At 41.7% G+C, this 24,000-nt stretch overlaps 1 protein-coding gene across 1 annotated transcript in view; it reads right to left on the bottom strand.

The window, feature by feature from the left end:
- Positions 1 to 24,000, bottom strand: part of LOC308080963 (kalirin-like) — a 103,074-nt gene that overhangs the window by 23,467 nt on the left and 55,607 nt on the right. Inside the window, exons 29-40 of the mRNA XM_080423103.1 lie at positions 23,444 to 23,568; positions 20,795 to 20,861; positions 20,377 to 20,486; positions 19,872 to 19,941; positions 18,173 to 18,262; positions 17,257 to 17,349; positions 15,094 to 15,205; positions 14,287 to 14,477; positions 11,842 to 11,943; positions 9,490 to 9,644; positions 8,934 to 9,036; positions 1,238 to 1,399 (exon numbers count right to left, since the gene is read on the bottom strand). Of these exons, the coding sequence (XP_080279229.1) occupies positions 1,238 to 1,399; positions 8,934 to 9,036; positions 9,490 to 9,644; positions 11,842 to 11,943; positions 14,287 to 14,477; positions 15,094 to 15,205; positions 17,257 to 17,349; positions 18,173 to 18,262; positions 19,872 to 19,941; positions 20,377 to 20,486; positions 20,795 to 20,861; positions 23,444 to 23,568 (1,380 nt within the window). The remainder of the gene's footprint in view (positions 1 to 1,237; positions 1,400 to 8,933; positions 9,037 to 9,489; positions 9,645 to 11,841; positions 11,944 to 14,286; positions 14,478 to 15,093; positions 15,206 to 17,256; positions 17,350 to 18,172; positions 18,263 to 19,871; positions 19,942 to 20,376; positions 20,487 to 20,794; positions 20,862 to 23,443; positions 23,569 to 24,000) is intronic.

Below are 24,000 nucleotides of genomic sequence, written 5' to 3'. Positions count from 1 at the left end.
TGTAGGTGTGGTATCAGTAATAGATTACCTGTGTAGGTGTGGTATCAGTAATAGATTACCTGTGTAGGTGTGGTATCAGTAATAGATTACCTGTGTAGGTGTGGTATCAGTAATAGATTACCTGTGTAGGTGTGGTATCAGTAATAGATTACCTGTGTAAGTGTGGTATCAGTAATAGATTACCTGTGTAGGTGTGGTATCAGTAATAGATTACCTGTGTAGGTGTAGTATCAGTAATAGATTACCTGTGTAGGTGTGGTATCAGTAATAGATTACCTGTGTAGGTGTGGTATCAGTAATAGATTACCTGTGTAGGTGTGGTATCAGTAATAGATTACCTGTGTAGGTGTGGTATCAGTAATAGATTACCTGTGTAGGTGTGGTATCAGTAATAGATTACCTGTGTAGGTGTAGTATCAGTAATAGATTACCTGTGTAGGTGTGGTATCAGTAATAGATTACCTGTGTAGGTGTGGTATCAGTAACAGATTACCTGTGTAGGTGTGGTATCAGTAATAGATTACCTGTGTAGGTGTGGTATCAGTAATAGATTACCTGTGTAGGTGTGGTATCAGTAACAGATTACCTGTGTAGGTGTGGTATCAGTAATAGATTACCTGTGTAGGTGTGGTATCAGTAATAGATTACCTGTGTAGGTGTGGTATCAGTAATAGATTACCTGTGTAGGTGTGGTATCAGTAATAGATTACCTGTGTAGGTGTAGTATCAGTAATAGATTACCTGTGTAGGTGTGGTATCAGTAATAGATTACCTGTGTAGGTGTGGTATCAGTAATAGATTACCTGTGTAGGTGTGGTATCAGTAATAGATTACCTGTGTAGGTGTGGTATCAGTAATAGATTACCTGTGTAGGTGTGGTATCAGTAATAGATTACCTGTGTAGGTGTAGTATCAGTAATAGATTACCTGTGTAGGTGTGGTATCAGTAATAGATTACCTGTGTAGGTGTGGTATCAGTAACAGATTACCTGTGTAGGTGTGGTATCAGTAATAGATTACCTGTGTAGGTGTGGTATCAGTAATAGATTACCTGTGTAGGTGTGGTATCAGTAACAGATTACCTGTGTAGGTGTGGTATCAGTAATAGATTACCTGTGTAGGTGTGGTATCAGTAATAGATTACCTGTGTAGGTGTGGTATCAGTAATATATTACCTGTGTAGGTGTGGTATCAGTAATAGAGTACCTGTGTAGGTGTGGTATCAGTAATAGATTACCTGTGTAGGTGTGGTATCAGTAGTGCGGGCGAGGCACCACCCAGGTCTCTCGGCGCTGCGCTCCACCAGCTCCACCGTCTGACCACAGCGGACGCTGAGCTCGCCGGCGCCCCCGCTGGAGAAGTCTAACAACACCACCACTAACTCACAGCCTCCTGATAGCTGCACACACACACACACACACACACACACACACACACACACACACACACACACACACACACACACACACACACACACACACACACACACACTTTAACCATGTATTTATGTCCACATAAAGGAGAATACACAGAGACACACATATTATAGGTTCAGTAAAGGTTACATTGACAACATCCTGGCATATGTTTTCATGATACAATAGGCATGTCACTCAGTACTCTAGGCAGTGGCTCAGGGGTAGAGCGGCTGGATGGCAACCGTGAGGTTCCCAGTTCGATCCCGGGCTCCACCCCAGAGTTAGTGTCGAAGTGTCCTTGAGCAAGACACTGGCCCTCATTTATCAACGCAGCTTATAAACCGGCTTATATTTTTCCATATATTCGGCCGTACACCAACGTCGAAGTCACATTTATCAACGAATCCTACACAGCTGATCCGAGCCTACATTTGGTCCCAGGCTTGATAAATGTCACGGCTGGAACCTAGCGTCATTTAAATAACACGCCCTTAAATATTCTCAAAACGCCCCGATTTTACGACATGAAGAAGGACCAGAATACGACCAAAGACATCAAAAGCCAATGAGAAAGAGTTTCCCCCGCCTGCCTCGCCACACACGCACACGCACACGCCCCCCCTCTCTCTCTCTCTCTCTCTCTCTCTCTCTCTCTCTCTCTCTCTCTCTCTCTCTCTCTCTCTCTCTCTCTCTCTCTCTCTCTCTCTCTCTCTCTCTCTCTCTCTCTCTCTCTCTCTCTCTCTCTCTCTCTCTCTCTCTCTCTCTCTCTCTCTCTCTCTCTCTCTCTCTCTCTCTCTCTCTCACACACACACACACACACACACACACGCCCGCCCAGCTGTGTTTTTCATGTATTGTAATCCGTACCGTAGCGGACGGTACAATCTTTGTCACGTAGGCTTGTAGCCTACATGAATGACATATTATGATACCAATCACATCGCCATGAATGGAATACGTTTGTATATTAATTTATTTAACCCATACCGAGCAGTGCACAAGCAGTCATGTAGGATATTCCCCGTGAGACGGCAGTGGTTTCGGTCCGTCCCGTTAATAAGAGATTGGAGCGTCGGGTTTATATCCTTAACCCATCCAGGTTGTGGTCTTCAAAACTCTCTATGACATAACTCCATAACATAGGACAAGCTACTGTAAGTTTGTACACCTCACTGTCCATGAAAAGATCGTCGGCAGTCCCGACCGCGGGACTCCCGAGTCCCGACGCAAAAGCGCTCGTATATTTTGAAAATAGCAGATCTACAAGCTCACAACGCGTCGCGATGCGACCCGTTTTTGAGCTTGCAGATCTGCTATTTTAAAATAGCCAATGCAACTGAATGACTGTTAAAGCAGTTTGTTTAAATTACTTTATAAAATGTGATATTTTCACAGGGATTATTTATTAGTGTGTAGATATACATTTAGGAGTGGATTATGTGTCCAGATACCTGTCAGACAGTCAGACAATGCTGCTCCGCAGGTCTAGAATGGAATAAACGGGCGCAGCCAACGTCAACAACTGGTCTCGACCAGACGTGAGATCTCAGCGTATGGTAGGATGAAGCCCACGTCAGGATATATTGATAAATGCCGAAAGGTGCGGTGATCTCACCGTACGCCCATTATTTGGGCTGCACCGCGTTGATAAATGAGGGCCACTGAACCCCTCACTGCTCCTGATGAGCAGGTTGGTGCTTTGCATGATTTCCTCTGCTGTCTGTGTGTGAATGTGTGTGTGAATGGGTGAATGTAATGCACAACCTATGTAAAGTGCTTTGGATAAAAGCGCTAAATACATGCATGTACCATTTCAACTCTATGGGTATAAGTAACAGCGTCTCCGCTATATGGCGGCTGCCAATTATAGCAGAGACAGCACAATACTTTGCCAACCTTTTTGCCTCCTTTTTGGGCATCCTGAGTTGTTGCAGCCCTTTAACAACTAGTCTGTGGGTATGTCCCAGGCTGCCACACACACGCACACACGCACACGCACACACACAGTTGCGAAAAAATTGCAGATTGGTTCAGACATAACTATGATCAAAGTGGTGGAAAAAGTACTCACATTTAGTACAAGTAAAAGTCTGGAATTCAAAATGTACTTGAGTAAAAGTACAGTCTAATCCTAACACTAAGTCTGAGGAGTAGAAAGAGGAGTACAAATGTTGGTCGACTGCCTTTTTCACTGACGATATACTAACAAAATAAAATCTAAGATATGACTAAAACTATGACTAAATATACTGACAATTTAGTCAACAAATAAAAAAACAGACGTGTTATGTTATGAAGAGAACTAGTGGAGAAGAGATCCAGTAGAACTAAGACTAGTGGAGAAGAGATCCAGTAGAACTAAGACTAGTGTAGAAGAGATCCAGTAGAACTAAGACTAGTGGAGAAGAGATCCAGTAGAACTAAGACTAGTGGAGAAGAGATCCAGTAGAACTAAGACTAGAGGATAAGAGATCCAGTAGAACTAAGACTAGCGGAGAAGAGATCCAGTAGAACTAAGACTAGTGGAGAAGAGATCCAGTAGAACTAAGACTAGTGGAGAAGAGATCCAGTAGAACTAAGACTAGAGGAGAAGAGATCCAGTAGATCTAAGACTAGTGGAGAAGAGATCCAGTAGAACTAAGACTAGCGGAGAAGAGATCCAGTAGAACTAAGACTAGTGGAGAAGAGATCCAGTAGAACTAAGACTAGTGGAGAAGAGATCCAGTAGAACTAAGACTAGCGGAGAAGAGATCCAGTAGAACTAAGACTAGAGGAGAAGAGATCCAGTAGAACTAAGACTAGCGGAGAAGAGATCCAGTAGAACTAAGACTAGCGGAGAAGAGATCCAGTAGAACTAAGACTAGTGGAGAAGAGATCCAGTAGAACTAAGACTAGTGGAGAAGAGATCCAGTAGAACTAAGACTAGTGGAGAAGAGATCCAGTAGAACTAAGACTAGTGGAGAAGAGATCCAGTAGAACTAAGACTAGTGGAGAAGAGATCCAGTAGAACTAAGACTAGTGGAGAAGAGATCCAGTAGAACTAAGACTAGTGGAGAAGAGATCCAGTAGAACTAAGACTAGTGGAGAAGAGATCCAGTAGAACTAAGACTAGGGGAGAAGAGATCCAGTAGAACTAAGACTAGAGGAGAAGAGATCCAGTAGAACTAAGACTAGTGGAGAAGAGATCCAGTAGAACTAAGACTAGTGGAGAAGAGATCCAGTAGAACTAAGACTAGAGGAGAAGAGATCCAGTAGATCTAAGACTAGTGGAGAAGAGATCCAGTAGAACTAAGACTAGCGGAGAAGAGATCCAGTAGAACTAAGACTAGTGGAGAAGAGATCCAGTAGAACTAAGACTAGTGGAGAAGAGATCCAGTAGAACTAAGACTAGCGGAGAAGAGATCCAGTAGAACTAAGACTAGAGGAGAAGAGATCCAGTAGAACTAAGACTAGCGGAGAAGAGATCCAGTAGAACTAAGACTAGCGGAGAAGAGATCCAGTAGAACTAAGACTAGTGGAGAAGAGATCCAGTAGAACTAAGACTAGTGGAGAAGAGATCCAGTAGAACTAAGACTAGTGGAGAAGAGATCCAGTAGAACTAAGACTAGTGGAGAAGAGATCCAGTAGAACTAAGACTAGTGGAGAAGAGATCCAGTAGAACTAAGACTAGTGGAGAAGAGATCCAGTAGAACTAAGACTAGTGGAGAAGAGATCCAGTAGAACTAAGACTAGTGGAGAAGAGATCCAGTAGAACTAAGACTAGGGGAGAAGAGATCCAGTAGAACTAAGACTAGAGGAGAAGAGATCCAGTAGAACTAAGACTAGTGGAGAAGAGATCCAGTAGAACTAAGACTAGTGGAGAAGAGATCCAGTAGAACTAAGACTAGGGGAGAAGAGATCCAGTAGAACTAAGACTAGAGGAGAAGAGATCCAGTAGAACTAAGACTAGTGGAGAAGAGATCCAGTAGAACTAAAAGACAAGTCATTGTATGCTTGGTTCCGGGCGGGTGTCACACTCAGAAAAAAATGTATATAGGGCTGAAGTGGTTAATGTATGTTTTGTAATAATAATCACAATCTATAAAGTAACTAAAGTTTTCAAATAATTGTAATGGAGTAAAAGTACAATATTTGCCCCTATGAGTAAAAGTATTGAACATGGGAAATACTCCAGTAACGTCAAACATCCTCAAACGTGTACTTAAGTACAGTAAACGTACTTAGTTACTTTACACCACTGCTACAATCTGATACATTTCAAATGACTAAAACATGACTGAAACTAAGTCACACGTTTGCTGTCAAAATGAAGTAATAAGAGTAAAAAGAGTAAAAAGAGTATTAGTTTTTAACAGAACAACAACAACAGCATAATAACAGCAGAGTCTCACTCACCTCAGAGCAGAAACTACACTACAGCAAGTTAACATGGAAACTCCCTTTAAATACACACACACACACACACACACACACACACACACACACACACACACACACACACACACACACACACACACACACACACACACACACACACACACACACACACACACACACACACAGCTGCGGCAGTGATGAAGTCATGGGACACACCCTCTGGACTCTGCTGAGACTCACACACACACACACAATTGCGCACGCGAGCCAATACACCCACACCCAAGCACACACACTGTGTGTGTGTGTGTGTGTGTGTGTGTGTGTGTGTGTGTGTGTTACAGTGTGTATTCACATTCACACTGCCTGACAGGCAGTCTATAGATGAATGTTTGTCAGACTGGGGACCCCCAAAATGATTTCAGGGGGTCCCCAGATGATTATGTTAATGTGCAACATAGTTTTCTCTCTCAACAGTAAACAGCCCATCGTACAGTATCAGTGTTTACAGGGTCTCTGCACATGTAAGTGACCATTACTGTGTCAAAAGTAATAAACAGATTATTCTATTATAGAGAACACGGTCAGGCATTAAATTGGGCCAAACTTGTCAAAGATTAGATTGTAATAGTGATTGTAAAAATGATCGATCTACAAGCTCACATCACAAGGCGTTGTGTGTGTTGGGTCTGTGTTTTATCAGAATCACTCGGAACAGGTTCTATTATCTCGGACCTCCGGGTCGGTTTATGTGAGCTTGTAGATCAGGGGTCTTCAACAGGGGGTCCGGGACCCCGAGGGGGTCCTCAGAGTTACTACAGGGGGTCCGCCAAATCTTTGTGCGATATGTTTTTTTTTTACATTAACCACTTGAACCCTATAGCATCCCTTTTCTGAGGAGAACTTTAGCCAAAAATAGAAGCTCACAACTCCTCGCACTGCGAGGCGTTGTGATGAGCTTGTAGATCTGCTATTTTTGGCAAAGAGTTATAGGTGTAGAGGGAAAAAAAGAGAAGACCAAGTAAGAAAAAAAAAGTTTCATCTGAAACACAATATTATACAATAAGTAGGGGGGTCCCTGCTTCATCTCTTGGCCTGAAAACATTGAAGACCCGTGTTGTAGATCGTCTCTTATTGGTGCGTGACGCGGCGCGCACGTTGCAACCACGTCAATCAGGCATTATGTTACAGCAGCATTGTTCAGTCTTAACCTTTACAGTCGTCAGGTTGATATTTATACAGCAATAGAACTTTAGATTACTTGTTATTATCATTATTGATTTGAGCTAAAAAGCATTATTTTACACTTTGGCTATTGAAAAATAGCAGATATACAAGCTCATAGCGCGGCACCGAGTGCCGCGCTATGAGCTTGTAGATCTGCTATTTTCGAAAAATCGAGAAAATGTGTGCAAATTAATATATTTATATTCTTTTAAAGCGAACATTTTTAACTCAAATCTTTGCTTCTGGGGGGTCCCTGGAACAACATATTTTGAGACGGGGGTCGGCGGCCAAATTCATATAATTTTGGGGGTCCTTGACATGAAAACGTTTGAGAACCACTGATATAGAAACATACGTTTTTTTCAGAAAACTGTTGGGATTTGGAAGACATTAGCTAAGAATCGCCCTCAGGTCTTAATGGGTTAAGAGTTAAGAAATCTGTACATGACACAGATACGCTCCCGGTCTTAACTCATTCACTGCCAGGTGAGGGGGGGGCTGTGAATGATCAGAGTACACCCAGAAATCACGTGATCACAACGCAAAGAATCTATAGGCACCTTTCATGTTAAAGTTATAAAAGGAACATTTTCTCTGATTTCTGTAGTTTTTTCCAAAAACAAGCCTCATTCAAACGGCCATAGCCTACTGTAGCCCTGGAATGGAGGATGCTATGGAAATATTAACTCTACTTCAGTATAAAGGAAATAATTCCAACAGAGGGTAGAGTGGAATGAATCAACATATTTATTATACCTTAAACGAGGGCTCTCGGAGACTGCCTCATGCAGCCTCCCGAGTGTCAGACGTGTGTCTCCTTTATACACAACAAGAAGAGAACACAGATAGCTGGAGGTGTGGTTTAGTGGACACAGTCATACATGGCTCTATTTACAAATAGTTATTCTGACAGGATACCAACAGGTGAGAACATGGTTTGTCTACTACTGTGAGTTGTAAAATAGAGAGAGCAAATGCAGAGTGATCAAATGTGAGTTCTAACTATAATCACAGGGGAAACAGTGTAGTATTCATATACATTCTATTATATTCCTCCCTTTGATTCAAATAGAATCATAGACCAAGAGATATGAAAGACTGTAATGAGATATTACTACAATTATTTACACTCTAGACCACTGTGGGCCTCTGAATTCCAACCAGTAACGCAGGGGGTGTTCAACAAGGGGTCCGGGACCCCTAGGGGGTCCTCAGAGTTAATACAGGGGGTCTGCCAAATCTTTGTGTGATATGATTTTTTTTTCTTTACTTAAACCACTTGAACCCTAGCATCCCCTTTCTGAGGAGAACTTTAGCCAAAAATAGCAGATCTACAAGCTTGTAGATCGGCTATTTTTGGCAAAGAGTTATAGGTGTAGAGGGAAAAAAGAGCAGCATACGTTTATCTGAAACACAATTTTATACATTATAGAGGGGGTCCCTGCTTCATCTCTCTCTCAGCTAAGGGGGTCCTTGGCCTGAAAACTTTGAAGACCCTTGAGTTAAAGGATTAAGTGACTTCAGCGCCTGATAATAAGCATTGATGGAAGGAGAACTTATAGATCTTGTAGATTTTGTAGATCTTGTAAGGTCAGACCTGCCATCGGGGATAATGGTTGCAGGTAGTTCCACTACAGCAGAGGTTCCCACATTGGGGGAGGGTCCCCCCCCCGCACTATGAGCTTATAGATCTGCTATTTGTGAATAGCCAAAGAAATATAAAATGACAAAGATGTGTTCCCTGAATGAATGGGTTAATGAGCAAACCATTTAATCTCAGTAGTTGTGTGTGTGTGTGTGTGTGTGTGTGTGTGTGTGTGTGTGTGTGTGTGTGTGTGTGTGTGTGTGTGTGTGTGTGTGTCTGTGTGTGTGTGTGTGCGTGTGTGGGCGTGTGTGTGTGTGTGTGCGTACCTTGTCACTGTCTGCTGTGTTCTGGGAGGTGCGGGAGGCGATGGAGACGGTGTCTGGCTGACTGCTGGCGTCTCCTACACTGTCTGCATCCTCACTGGTGTCCCTGCACACGCACACACACACACACGCACACGCACACACGCACACGCACACGCACACACACACACACACACACACACACACACACACACACACACACACACACACACACAGCGCACACACGGAAAGACAACAGTTATAAAACGGTTTAAAAACTTAAAGGAATAGTTCACCCCCAAATGATTTTTTTTCCTATGGATTACTCACAACATGAAGACTTGAATTCCTGGATATTGTTTAGTTTTTGTCTCATTCCTAAGACAATAATGTGATGACCGGCAGTGGTTCCGGTAGGAGACACAAAAGAGTCTCCTTTGTGTCTCCTACACTGGTCATCAAATCATTGTCTTAAGAATGAGACAAAAACAACAAAAAGATCTCCATGTTGTGAGTAATCCATAGAGAAAAAGGACATTTAGTAAAGGTCCATTCTGTGTGTGTGTCATGCGTATCTAACCTGCGCGTGATGCTGCGTTGCCGCGACAACGTGGGGCCGGGGGTCTTGGGCAACGGGATTGGCTCCCTCAGCGCGCCTCTCAGGTGGCCCCGCCTCTCCTGGATCACCTGACGAACGCTCCTCACCCAATCCTGTTTGAGCTCCAGCGAGGCCGCCTGCACACACCGACCAATCACACGTCTCGTTATACCATCAATACACTATGATCAACACACTGTGATCTGTTTATAATCAATGCATTATTCATGATCAATATGTTTAGCAAGTTAATTTTTTATTTTGTTATTCCACGAGGGGCGCTCTAACACAGCTTAGGAATGATCCCTCATCACTCAGAGAAGCAGTAGATGTCATTAAAAAAATAATAATAATCACACCCAGTGTGAAGTGGGCGGTGTCTTGCTAGCTAATCACAATACTGAATGGAGTCAACCAATCATGTACAACAAATAAATACATTTATTGAAACACTCTTTATGATGGAAGAAACCATAACTTAAAAAAAACAAAGTTATGTTTTTTTTAAAGTTATGGTTTCTTATATAGGGCTATGCACATGTGTCATGTGACACTGGCCAATCACAGTCCTGAATAGACTGTGATTGGCCAATCACGGTGCAGGGTTGGGCGGGGTACATGTTTGTACATTGTGGCCAATCAAAGCGCAGGATTTGTTGTACAAATATTCAAACCTCACTTATAGGGGCGGTTTCACCACCCAAAAAACAGTCCCAACCAGGCCTGGAATTTCGTCATTTTAGGGGCAAGGGCACTTGGCCTTTGGTTTTGTAATTTCTTTGATGGCACAAAGGCCAAATGCCAGGGCAGGAAGGCCATAAAAAATTTAAACAAGTCCAAAAATGATTTTTAAGTCCACGGAAATAATGGATTTAACTTGAAGGTTAAGGATGATTTTATTTTAATAAAGTATAAGAATAGTATGACTATCTGCATAACCCATTTATTTAACCAAATAATGTGTTGGCAAATGACCAATATTTAGTTATATAGGTCTCAATATGTCACATTCAGCCCTGGACTTCACTGACTGAAGTAGGGGTCACATTAATCACATTATATTCACAGATTAGAGATTTTATGTATTTTCCCCACAAGTTATTTTCATTCAAATGAAATGTGATTGAACTTTTGCACTAATAATGACTTTAGTTGATATGTCACTATTTAAAATATAGTACTTCTTAATTATTAATAATTATAGCATGTAGATTGGCTATTTTCACCATTTTAAATTGTTTTTAAATAATAATAATAAAAAAAAGGAACATACAAGTTTTCACCCGACAGCGACAATATATATAGCCAATATATGTTTCTGTATCACTATATGAGTCAGTTTTAGCATATTTCAATCTAATTGGCTACTATGCCTGCCTATGAATTTCATGGGCCTGGGTAGGTCATCCTGACCTGGCGAGGATCTGCCCTGTTGCGCACACTCTGCTCTACAACAGGTGAAAGCAATTCACTTAAACGACTGTGCTGCGCACCAAAAAACGGGCTAATATACTGTCACATTCTAGCTGCTGAAATAAACTTCCCATTAGATCATAGTTGACAAACTAACAGAACATGGATGTGGTTTGCAAAAGGATTATGTATTTCTTGGCCATCAGAGCGGTGAGGTCACTTTACTTTTGTATGATATTGATAGACTAAACTTTTAATTTGTTTGAAGTTATTCTATTGCTTGCTTTAGATTACGTTTTTTAGGATTTCGCTGTATTTTGTCAAATGTATTTATCTATATGTTGCTGTTGAAAAAAACATCGGGGCACATGGTCCGTAGGCTACTACGGAATCCTCTCTCTCTCTCTCTTTTGTGTTGTATAACACTGTGTCGCGGGATTGCAACGGTTCATACGAGGCTCGAAATCAAACCTACCTACCACTGTGCATGTTGTAGTTGCGCAGGCAGCGTATTGACAGGAAGGAAAATCGCGAAGAGGAAAAACTGTGAAATCAGCTGCTGGCGCAGGTGGGGCACCACGGCCACTGTGGCCGTGAGGGCATGTCATTTTTCGAGGGGCACACGGCCAATGAGAGGGGCCATGGCGGCCATGACGGCCATGGCCGTCGTGACATTCCTGCCCTGGCCCCAACTATAGGATTTTTAGAAAAACACTTCTAACTCAGATTATTTATTTAGTGATGAAAACCACAGGTTTTCAACGGGCCATAAAGCCCCCACATGGCTGATCGTGGTTGTAATGTTATTGTTTCAGTGGATCCACGGATCCACCGTGAGAGTCGATGTCACACTCTCATTTATAGTGTTAGTGTGTGTGTGTGTGTGTGTGTGTGTGTGTGTGTGTGTGTGTGTCCACAGACCTTCAGGACAGTCTTGTTGTCAGAGGTGGGGGTGCGTCCCACCCAGAGGGCGAACTTACAGGGGTCTCCCTCGATGTGCTCCGTTACGCCCAGCTCCGATGTCTGACGCGCACACACACACACACACACACACACACACACACACACACACACACACACACACACACACACACACACACACACACACACACACACACACACACACACACACACACACACACATCAACATGTTAGGATGGCAATTCTATGAATAACATTTTGCGATTTTAACCATAAAAATCATAATATAACTTATACAATCTGTTTGGTAGAGTATGTTAATACAATGTATTACACGGCTTGGTTGAATGCTTGAGCTCTATAACAGACCGCTGTCTAATCAGAGACTCAGAGCACCTGCTCATATAAACCTGTCTAATCAGAGACTCAGAGCACCTGCTCATATCAACCTGTCTAATCAAAGACTCAGAGCACCTGCTCATGTCAACCTGTCTAATCAGAGACTCAGAACACCTGCTCATATCAACCTGTCTAATCAGAGACTCAGAACACCTGCTCATATCAACCTGTCTAATCAAAGACTCAGAACACCTGCTCATGTCAACCTGTCTAATCAGAGACTCAGAGCACCTGCTCATATCAACCTGTCTAATCAGAGACTCAGAGCACCTGCTCATATCAACCTGTCTAATCAGAGACTCAGAGCACCTGCTCATATCAACCTGTCTAATCAGAGACTCAGAACACCTGCTCATGTCAACCTGTCTAATCAGAGACTCTGCGCTGCTTGGTGTTATGCTTTATCCAACATGACAGCCATGTAAACAAACACACCATGTCATTTACAACTAAACGTTGCTCTCAAGAATGTTTTTGAAAACATTTGAAGTGAGAAATAGCCGATGAATAACCGAAAAGTTATTCTATTTGATCCACTGCACTTCCTTTACTTGTTTATCGTGGCACAACAACCAGGGTTCCCACACATTTTTAGAAATGAATTTCCAAAACTTTTCCAAAACTTTTCCAGAATATTTAGCCTAATTTCCAGGCCTATATAACAATCATTCAGCGCAATAATGTGTCTCTTACTCCTATGTACAATGCCCAAAGGTAGGCAGTGTAGCAAAAATAAAGCATAGAATATAGAATGGTACAATTCCATTAAAAATTTCGTGCAAAATTAGGGCATAGCTCACTGGAATACAAGACTCATTATGGCATCCGTATGACTTATTTAAATAAAAAAAAATATTGCCTTGCATTTGCCCCATTTATGAATTTAAAAGTAATGAAGGATGCAAGGATATTTTAAATTACACTTTTGTTGTAGGTTTTCCTATGTTTTTCCTAGTAAGTTTTCAACAAGAGGATACTGTCAGACACAAGGAGGGATGAACATAATTATGTAAAACAAATCAAGAGTGGTAAACTTAAAGTGCCATTTATTTTAGGAACAGTACAGTATCCGGCTAAGATTTGTGGCATAACTTGCAGCCAGCTCTATTCGGGTCCTCTTCTCGCTTTACCCAGTCTTTAAACTTTTCATTTGTAAGCCACAAATTATTAAACAAACATTTCCCTGGCATTGTGGATCATACTACTAGTTCAACCGATATATTTTAACTGCGTTCGTTTAAGCTTCACCGACTATTCACATGTTGCTCGCAATTGTTTGTTGGGACAGCAAACACACAACCTGCACAAGTTGCCAGGTTGGTGTCACATGACAAAACGAACAGCTCTACAAGCTAACTACTCATCACGCTGCAGCACGTTGTGAGCTTGTAGATCCGTTCTTTTTATCACGTGACACCAACCTGGCACCCTATGCAGTGCAACCTAACAATTGAGACATACATTAGGCTGCCATCACACAGCCCGTTCGGCGAAAAACTACTTATGTTACATATTTCGTGTAATGTTATACGTGTTTATGAAAATGTTTTGTATTAACAAAATCAATAGCCAAAAACAATGCATAGCCAAATATTTTTCCAGGACCCTTGATAAATTCCAGGACCTTTGATCAATTCCAAACCTTTTCCAGTACTGGATTTTTTTTTCTTTTTTTCTCAAAATATTTCCATGAATTTCATGACCGTGGGGACCCTGAACAACGCAAGAATACCAAAACACAGTCGCCACGGGGCAAATCCGGCAGCATTATCCACAGGTTTCTTAGGGCGTTGTAGGCATCACTTCCTGTCGATTTCATTGGATATCATTCGATTTCATTGGATCAAATCGACAGGAAGTGATGCCCACAACGCCCTAGGAAACTTGTGAAATAGCAAATCCGGCGTATTGGAACCAGGCTACCATGTCGGTGGATAATCTCCCTGTCGGGCTTTAATTTGACCACCTCCCCATACATTATCCCTCGCATAACTTAAACAATATATATGGTAGAGTATGTTATGTATATGTAATGTGTATATTTACCCTCAGCCGGTTCTTATAGATGTATTTGGTTTTGCCCGTCGAGTCCTTCATCTCCTTGCTGAAGATGAGTGACAGCTCAAACAGGAAGAGGTGTCGGTCCCGCCCCTTCCTGATCAGAGACTTAAGATCCCATACCTGGAAGGAGTCCTGCAGCAACAGCTCCCCGTGTACCTCCAGGCCCTCATCTAGACCTGAAAATATAGGACACAATTCTCTGTGTAACTTCCTCTAGACTTGAAAATATAGGACACAATTTTCTGTGTAACTTCCCTCTAGATCTGATAGGACACAATTATCTGTGCAACTTCCCTCTAGACCTGAAAATATAAGACACGATTATCTCTGTAACTTCATCTAGACCTGAAAATATGGGACACAATTCTCTGTGTAACTTCATCTTGACCTGGAAATATATGACAATTTACTATTTACATTGTAACTTCACCTAGACCTAGAAAACAATAGGAAACAATTCACTGTGTACCTTCCTCTACATCCTTCAACATGCTAACATGCATAGCATCATTAATAAAGACTTTAAACTGTACCCTCCAACATGCTAACATGCATAGCATCATTAATAAAGAGTTTAAACTGTACCCTCTAACATGCTAACATGCATAGCATCATTAATAAAGAGTTTAAACTGTACCCTCCAACATACTAACATGCATAGCATCATTAATAAAGAGTTTAAACTGTACCCTCCAACATACTAACATGCATAGCATCATTAATAAAGAGTTAAACTGTACCCTCCAACATGCTAACATGCATAGCATCATTAATAAAGAGTTTAAACTGTACCCTCCAACATGCTAACATGCATAGCATCGTTAGCTCTCTTGGGAACGCTGAGCATAACGTCCAATCCTTCCTTAATTTCTCCTTTCCCTTCTTCACAACAAGACAACAGCTCCTATAGAGAGAGAGAGACACACACACACACACACACACACACACACACACACACACACACACACACACACACACACACACACACACACACACACACACACACACACACACACACACACACACACACACACACACACACACACACACACACAGTGCGTTGGGAAGTTGCAAACATAAACACCACAAAGCCAGATTCAAATAGAGTAACAGAGGTCCTGACGTCACTGGTTCAACCTCTGGGGTCACTGAAGTCATATTTCTCTATGGAGAATAACATTGTGTCATCTTAGAATCGTCTCATAGAAGAACTGTGGTCCAAAACTAAACACACTGTCCCGACGCTATCGTCAGGGAGGAGGCTCTGTATCGTTTATGATAGTCAGTCACTCATTTTTGATACAGTCTGTTTTCTGGACAAAATGTAATTAATTAGGCGGCGGTAACATTATCGTTTTCTCACCCTCAGTTGATGCTTCATATCCATACGAGTCAAACCGCCAGGATCATGTTCATTTTTGGTTCTTATACAATCTGGGAACCCATCGCCAAATAAAAAGGAAAAAGAGCTCCCTCGGCTGTTTTTTACTCTTTCACTTGCCTCTGGGCCGAGCTGAATGGAGCACCCGGGAGGAAACCAGGGTTTTTGCTCTGCCCTCAGCGCTCCACTTCCGGTGGTGCGACTATGTTTTCATTCCCACTAACAATATTTCTACACGGAACACTAACACCACTTCTCCCAGAGAACATGGATGGTTTTGGTTATAAGCCCACTTGTTTCTATGATGAAAGAGCAAGTTAAAATGTGAATATCTTTCCGTGGTTTTGTCTGCTCCAAGGACGCTATCGTTAAATGAGTTTTGGTTTGTTTTCAGTGGGAAGGGAGCGCAGAGACAGTAAATCCCGCCCACTACATTTGATTGGGTAAAGTGCGGCCTGCTTCCTGATCTGAAGGCACGCCCACTTGTAAGCTAACGCTCACACGTTCTGAACGGGGCTCCCGACAGATTCAGTAGGGTAGCTCTGCATCTGTTCTTGAGAGATTAGTTCTTATACATAGGTTTCCGCGCGACGTCATCACAGAGCAGAATGCGCAATCTGCGCATGCCCGGGGTAGAACCAACCCGGAAGTGCCCTTCACTCTGTTGTTGTGTTCGGGAGTTAGATAGGCATAATGCTGCTATTATATACAAATAAAAGACGAACAGATCCAACTTCCGACAAATCATTTTTATTGAGTAAACAAGATATTACAAACTGCATAATTTAATCTACTTTCATTAAACCCGGTGAAGACCATTTCTTTTATGAATGTAGATTTGACCAGAGCTGCTGCGGGTAATAGCGCCCTCTATAGGCTCACCCCTCCACTGCGAGCGCATATCCTCTCATGTTTACAAACAGGAAACCCGTCTATATGACGTGAGAGAGAGAGAGAGAGAGAGAGAGATACCGTGTACTCTTTTTACCTATGCTGCTGCATTGTTTGAAGGAAGCCAAATCAAAATAAGTTTTACTCTTATGTACCCGTGCCCAAGATGTAACAATAAAGTACAACCTTGAACCTTGTACAGTTTTGTCTGTCGGTGAATAAAAGCACACATATCGCCTTGTCTTGCAAAGCTTCCAAAATGGCCTTTTGTCATTATGAGCTCTGTCTGTGTCTGTGGTTAAAACCAACATGTTATTTCCACAGAGAAGGCTCAGTGTAGCCTGACAGCGCGTCGCGGATTCGAGTCCCGATCCCGACAGACTTTGCTGCATGTCACTCCCCATTTCCTGTCAACCTACTGTCCTGTCAATAAAAGGCAGAAAAGCCCCCCCCCCCCAAAAAAAAAAGGGATAATTATTTCCACAGAGAAGATGTCAAAGAGTTAAAGGAGTACTTTACCCTATAAATGACTTTATTTCTAACGTTTGCCTGAGTAAATTATTGAAATATTAAGTCATTTATTTGGTGAATTAACAAGCTAATGAAGTGAGTAGTAGTAGTAGTAGTAGTAGTAGTAAAAGAAGTAGTAGTAGTAGTAAAAGAAGTAGTAGTATTAGTAGTACCTTTAGTAGGAGTTGATACTTGGTGATTCTCTGAACTGGTTTGATGAGAGCTGAGGAGATGGAGTTAGCTAAACCATGTCTCCTTTGGACCTCCTAACACACACAAACATGCAAACACACACAAATATGCACGTATGCGAGTGCACGCGCACACACACACAGACACACACACACACACACACACACACACACACACACACACACGGCGACATTTAACATTCTATGTGTTATGGATGTGTTGGACTAGTATCTAGCAGCCATAGTAAGACAGTATTAATTATGGTAGGAATGTAGTCGTACAGATAAGATGTGCCATTTCAGAACTTCACACTTCAATGATCTTTTCCTGAAAGTCCCCTGAAAAGCCACACCTGATTAGTTTTTCTTTGAGTTATCAACACTATAGTGTTGCTGTTTGGCAGCACATTTCAGATTTCAGTCAAATAAATCTACAGTTGATTTAGTCGACTAACATGTATTTTGGCGGGTCTTGATGGCTGATTTTACACTTGGTTGCATGCTGAAAATAGCAGATCTACAAGCTCACAACGTGTCCGATATTTTCAGAGGTAGTCGATGAACATGTTTTGTCATAGTTTTAGTCGACTTTTTCACTGATGAAAAGCTTTTGCCCAGGAATTGCCAATGGCAGGGCCTGTGAAGTTCTGGAATGGCATATCTGTAGTAGTAGCAGTAGTATTATATAGATATAGTAGTAGTACTAGCAGCAGTAGTATTATATAGATATAGTAGTAGTACTAGTAGTAGTAGTATTACATAGATATAGTAGTAGTACTAGTAGTAAAGGTAATTGTAGTAGTAAGTAACAGCAGTAATAGTGGTAACAGCACGAGTAAGAAGGGGTGTGGTCTGATAAAAGGGTGTGTGGACTGATAACAAGGGGGCGTGGTCTCACCTCAAAGAAGGCGGTCCCATGTTGTTGGATCAGTAGACTGGAATCCGGCTTGTTTTTGCAATAAGTCACATACATATGGAACTTATCAGCCTGGAAGAGAGACAGACAGACAGACAGACAGACAGACAGACAGACAGACAGACAGACAGACAGACAGACATGTGAGTGATCTTGCAGTTCATTGATAACAGCACTAGATGACAAGTTAACTCATTCAGTGCCAATGACGCACAACACGTCAAAACAGCGTTTTCAGTGTTTACGCAACATGGCGCTGTTCGCCAACCTATGAGCCACAATTTCACTCTCAGTTATTGGATTTAGGAAAACGTCTGTATCTCGCCTCCCTTGTTTTGCTCTGCATTTTTGGCGAGACATGCTATGTTCAACGGCCAATAACTAGAGAACGGACGGTCGAAATCTAGTTAAATGAAATCTAATATCTGTGCTTCACGGGAGCACAGAGAAAACCTCTGTGTTTAGCAACGATCGGGGCATTGATCATACTGGAGATACATATTCTGTGACTACTTGAAAAGGTATTGGCAATTATTTATTTATTTACTTGGCACTGAATGAGTTAAAAATTTAAATCAGGGTCTGTCTTCAACAGGGGGTCCGGGACCCCTAGGGGGTCCTCAGAGTTACTACAGGGGGTCCACCAAAATCTTTGTGTGATATGTTTTATTTTTTACCATAACCACTTGAACCCTAGCATCCCTATTCTGAAGAGAACTTGACCCAAAAATAGCAGATCTACAAGCTCACAACGCCTTGCGCCACGAGGCGTTGTGAGCTTGTAGATCTGCTATTTTTGGCAAAGAGGTATTAGGCGCAGAAGGAAAAAGGAGCGGAAAAAGTTTAATCTGAAACTACATTTTATACGATATAGAGGGGGTCCCTGCTTCATCTCTCCCTCAGCTAGGGGGTCCTTGGGCTGAAAACGTTGAAGACCCCTGATTTAAAAGGTGTTTACGGATATGATTTAGTTGAGTATGTTCATGATCCTACAATATGATAAGGAAACCTGCTTTGTTCAGCAGGGTTCTCCTCAGGGGTTTGAACGGCCCATTGACCATCAGCATACATGCAACTGTGACGCCAGTTCTTCACATTCCCAAAACGTAAGCTTGTTTATTAGCGTTTGTGTGTAAACACCGGAGATTCGGAGTCCGGGCTATGGCTTCTGTCGTCGCCATGGTAACAGCCCTGCCAGCTATGGGATCAAACACTAACTGTAGAAGGGTTTATTTAATGCATTGTTAAATTCTGATGAAAAACTAAAACCTGCTTAATGATGTTTGAAGTATTGAACAATATGCGCTGGCTGGGTTTACAAAAACAAGCAACTTGTTCCTATTATGTGCCTTATATAAGAATATTTTGTGTCTGTATTGTCTGATTCACCGCCTTTTGCGATTATTTTAATGTTTTTTTTATGGTTCTGCTTTTCTTTTTTGCTTTATTGTTAAATTAGTTGTGACATTGTAATGTGATTCAAATGTTTGTTATCAGGGCGTACTTGAAAAAGAGAGCTTGCTCTCAAATGGTTTCCCTGAATAAATAAAGGAAAAAGAAAGAAAGAAAGATCTCTAGCTACTAAATGGCTGCAGACGGCCACACAGACAGAACGGTAGAGAACACACACACACACACACACACACACACACACACACACACACACACACACAGTGGTTACCCAGGTAACGAAGCAGTGTCCAACGTCCTCAGGAAGTTGTTCATAGTTCTCCAACTCCTTCAGAAAAATACTACACAAATACACACATAAAAATACACACAGTAAAAATACACACATGCATATTTCACAACTTTTCACATATTTTGCATTTTTCGCAACTTTTCGCATATCGCATATTTCACCACATAAAATTGCATATTTTGCATAAACGCATATTTTATCGCGTTTTTCTGGAGGGTCAAATTAATGTAACCACACATGACTCATTAACTCATTCACTGCCAGAACTTTTTTTTTTTTGTGTTTCACAAACTGCCAGAAGGTTTTAAGTTTTAAGTTAACAAGGAAGTGGATGGGAGTCTAACGCACCTATAGAACTAGTTCTAATAGAATGTGTCCTGTTAGGAGATAAGTAAACTACCAGGACTCTACCCTACGTCTCCCGTCTCACTGTTTTTATAACTCCACACTGTTGTTAACAGAAGTAGTTAGAATAGAGTGTGACCTGTTGTGGAAGTCGTAGATGTCTTGAATGTTTCCAAAAACCACGTCATCCTTGTTGGACAGACCGGCTGGGATGTCCTCTGGTCCACTGGTCATCTCCCACAGGTAGGTCTACAGCACATAGAACACACTCATGTAGAACACACTAGAAGGTGTGACAGACAGACAGACAGACAGACAGACAGAGAGACAGACAGACAGACAGACAGGCAGGCAGGCAGGCAGACAGACAGACAGACAGACAGACAGACAGACAGACAGAGAGACAGACAGACAGACAGACAGGCAGGCAGGCAGGCAGGCAGACAGACAGACAGACAGACAGACAGACAGACAGACAGACAGACAGACAGACAGACAGACAGACAGACAGACAGACAGACAGACAGACAGACAGAGAGACAGACAGACAGACAGACCTCTATACACTCCTGTAGGTCTCTGACGTAAACTCTCTCCGTCTGCAGCAGTTCTGCCATGATGTACCTGAAAGATACACACACACACACATGTTTTTTTAAATATGTATCCAAATAGCTGATCTACAAGCCCACAACGTGTTGCAGTTGTGGGATGTTCCCCTCCACAGTGTCAATGACGTGTAACACGTGGAAACAGTGTTTTCAGTGATTGCCGCTAGATGGCGCTCTTCGCCAACCTAAGAGTGATCCTTTGACTTAGAGAGAAGAGTAGACCTGGATATAAAGTGATCACAACAAACCTAGCCCCGCCCCCGTCCCATCTAATGAACATTTTTGGGCGAGAACCAGCTATATTCAACAGCCAATGACTAAAGATCGGCGGGTGGTGGTGACTAGGGTTGGGTACCGAAATACGGTTCCAAGTAGAAACTGATAAAGAAATGGTCGGTTCCGGGTAACCATAAAAAAATATGTAATTTCGGTTCTGCAAATCGGTTCCTAGACGCGCTAAAAGCCGTTCAAACACTCTCCGAACGCACTCAGCATTCCTCCCCGCACCGCACCCCCCCTCCCCTCCCCTCCCCTCCCCTCACTCACCACCGTCTGAACTGAAGTAGTAAGAGAAGGAATAGTCTGCCCTGCAAACGTTGTAACCAAGATTTGCTGTTGTCATCTTGAAAACTAGAATCCACATGTCAGAGGGTGTAACATCAGTAGGAAAACCAGCGCTAGTTAAGAACTCGCGCTGGGCAAAATAATTAACACCAGCTGTGAACGCTTCTGTTTGATTGTGTGTGTGTGTGTGTGTGTGTGTGTGTGTGTGTGTGTGTGTGTGTGTGTGTGTGTGTGTGTGTGTGTGTGTGTGTGTGTGTGCGCGTGTGTGTTTTTCAAAAATGAAACTGAAAGTGACTTCTTCAAAAGGAAGGAATGGCAGACCTAATATTATTAATGCATTTTGGCTGTGTGTGCAATAATGCAACTGCAGACATTATAATGCCTTTTGCTAGGCTATTCAATATTTGTTTTAATTTCTTGAATATGGCAGGGTAATGTTTTGAGGCATATTGTATTGTATTACTACACAATAGTAAATCAATAATTCTACACAATAAATAAATATGGTTTAAATAACTGATCTCAATATGGACTCATTATAGTTATGACAAGTTTTGCCATAATCATGTAGCTCTACAACAGAGGCACAGCCATGACAGCAATGGTACAAAAAAAACGTTAAAAAAATGTATATAAATATTTTTTTTAATTAATAATTTCCAGCTATTCGGTTTTCGGCCAAGTGTTTCCTGTATTCTGTATTCGGTTTCGGCCAAGAATTTACCATTCGGTGCATCTCTATTAAATAAACATTTGACCTCTTATGTTTTCACCATTTTGGAACCGAAATATGGAACCAATAGGAACCGGATCCGATAAGCAGAACCGGAACCGGACTCGTAAAAATCCTAACGATACTCCCCCTCGATAGAAGCAGAGACAGACCTCCGTCTTTTGTGTATGGATCGTCCTGGAGAGAAATATTCTGTGGCTCTTGAAAGGTTAGTAAAAATGCTAAACAAAAACGCTGGCAAGGTCGGCTATAGACAATGTTTTACTCTGGTGGTTAGAGTAGTGGCCTTCCTCTACGTAGAAGGGATTGTGCTACATTTCCATCTTTTAAATTCAATGTGAAAAGATGGTTGCTTGAAAACCAAAGCTGCAACCATTTGTGATCATGTTTTAGGTTTATTTTTAGGCTATGTAATGTTATGTAAATGTGTTCCACCGTTTGTCTGTCTGTTTTTCTGATTTTATGTTTTGTGTGAGGCCTGCGGATGAAAATTAGCATCTTTGCTAAATCCGGTGTATTTACGTTCATGTGACGTTCATTAATATGCTCTGTCCTGTCTAAATAAACAAATAAAGTAAAGTACAGAGTAGGTGGTTAGGTGGAGTTAATAACCAGTCCAGTTCTGATAAACTGTACATCAGCCTTGCAGTTTATTATGACCTCTGGGAGATGGGGTCTAAAAACAGTTTATTATGACCTCTGGGAGATGGGGTCTAAAAACAGTTTATTATGACCTCTGGGAGATGGGGTCTAAAAACAGTTTATTATGACCTCTGGGAGATGGGGTCTAAAAACAGTTTATTATGACCTCTGGGAGATGGGGTCTAAAAACAGTTTATTATGACCTCTGGGAGATGGGGTCTAAAAACAGTTGTATTATGACCTCTGGGAGATGGGGTCTAAAACAGTTTATTATGACCTCTGGGAGATGGGGTCTAAAAACAGTTTATTATGACCTCTGGGAGATGGGGTCTAAAAACAGTTTATTATGACCTCTGGGAGATGGGGTCTAAAAACAGTTTATTATGACCTCTGGGAGATGGGGTCTAAAAACAAGTGCCGTGTCCATTCAAAGAGATGCTTTACTTTGATCATCCTATTTTAAAACTGCAGAGATAGTTCAGTGCTCCAACACTTAAACGGCGTCTGTCCTGTTTTTTTTTGTTATGTGCTCTGGTACCTCTCTCTCTCTCTCTGTATAGTAATTATATGGGACTCTCTCTCTTTCTCTCTCTCTCTCTGTCTGTATAGTAAGTCTATGAGACTCTTTCTCTGTGTTATAAGTCTATGGGACTCACTCTTTCTTCCGTGCGGAGCGTCTCTTCTCGTCGCTCAGTTGGTGGTTGGGGTCGTTCAGGTTGACCTCTGGATCAGAGTCTGATAGGCTGTTAGGAATCAACTCCAACTCCATGTCCTTATTATCCTTATTAGACACAGTAAAACATGTCCTTATTATACACAGTAAACATGTCATAATTATCCTCATTAGACACAGTACAACATGTCATTATTATCCTTATTAGACACAGTAAAACATGTCTTTATTATCCTTATTAGACACAGTAAAACATGTCATTATTATCCTTATTAGACACAGTAAAACATGTCCTTATTATCCTCATTAGACACAGTAAAACATGTCCTTATTATCCTCATTAGACACAGTAAAACATGCCCTTATTATCCTTATTAGACACAGTAGAATGTGTCCTCATTATCCTTATTAGACACAGTAAATATGTCCTTATTATCCTTATTAGACAGTAAATACGTCCTTATTATTCTTATTAGACACAGTAAATATGTCCTTATTATCCTTATTAGACACAGTAAATATGTCCTTATTATCCTTATT

The sequence above is a fragment of the Gymnoscopelus braueri genome, assembly GCF_963280865.1.
Source record: "Gymnoscopelus braueri genome assembly, chromosome: 24".
NCBI lineage: Eukaryota > Metazoa > Chordata > Actinopteri > Myctophiformes > Myctophidae > Gymnoscopelus > Gymnoscopelus braueri.
This window is presented reverse-complemented; position numbering and strand designations above follow the sequence as displayed.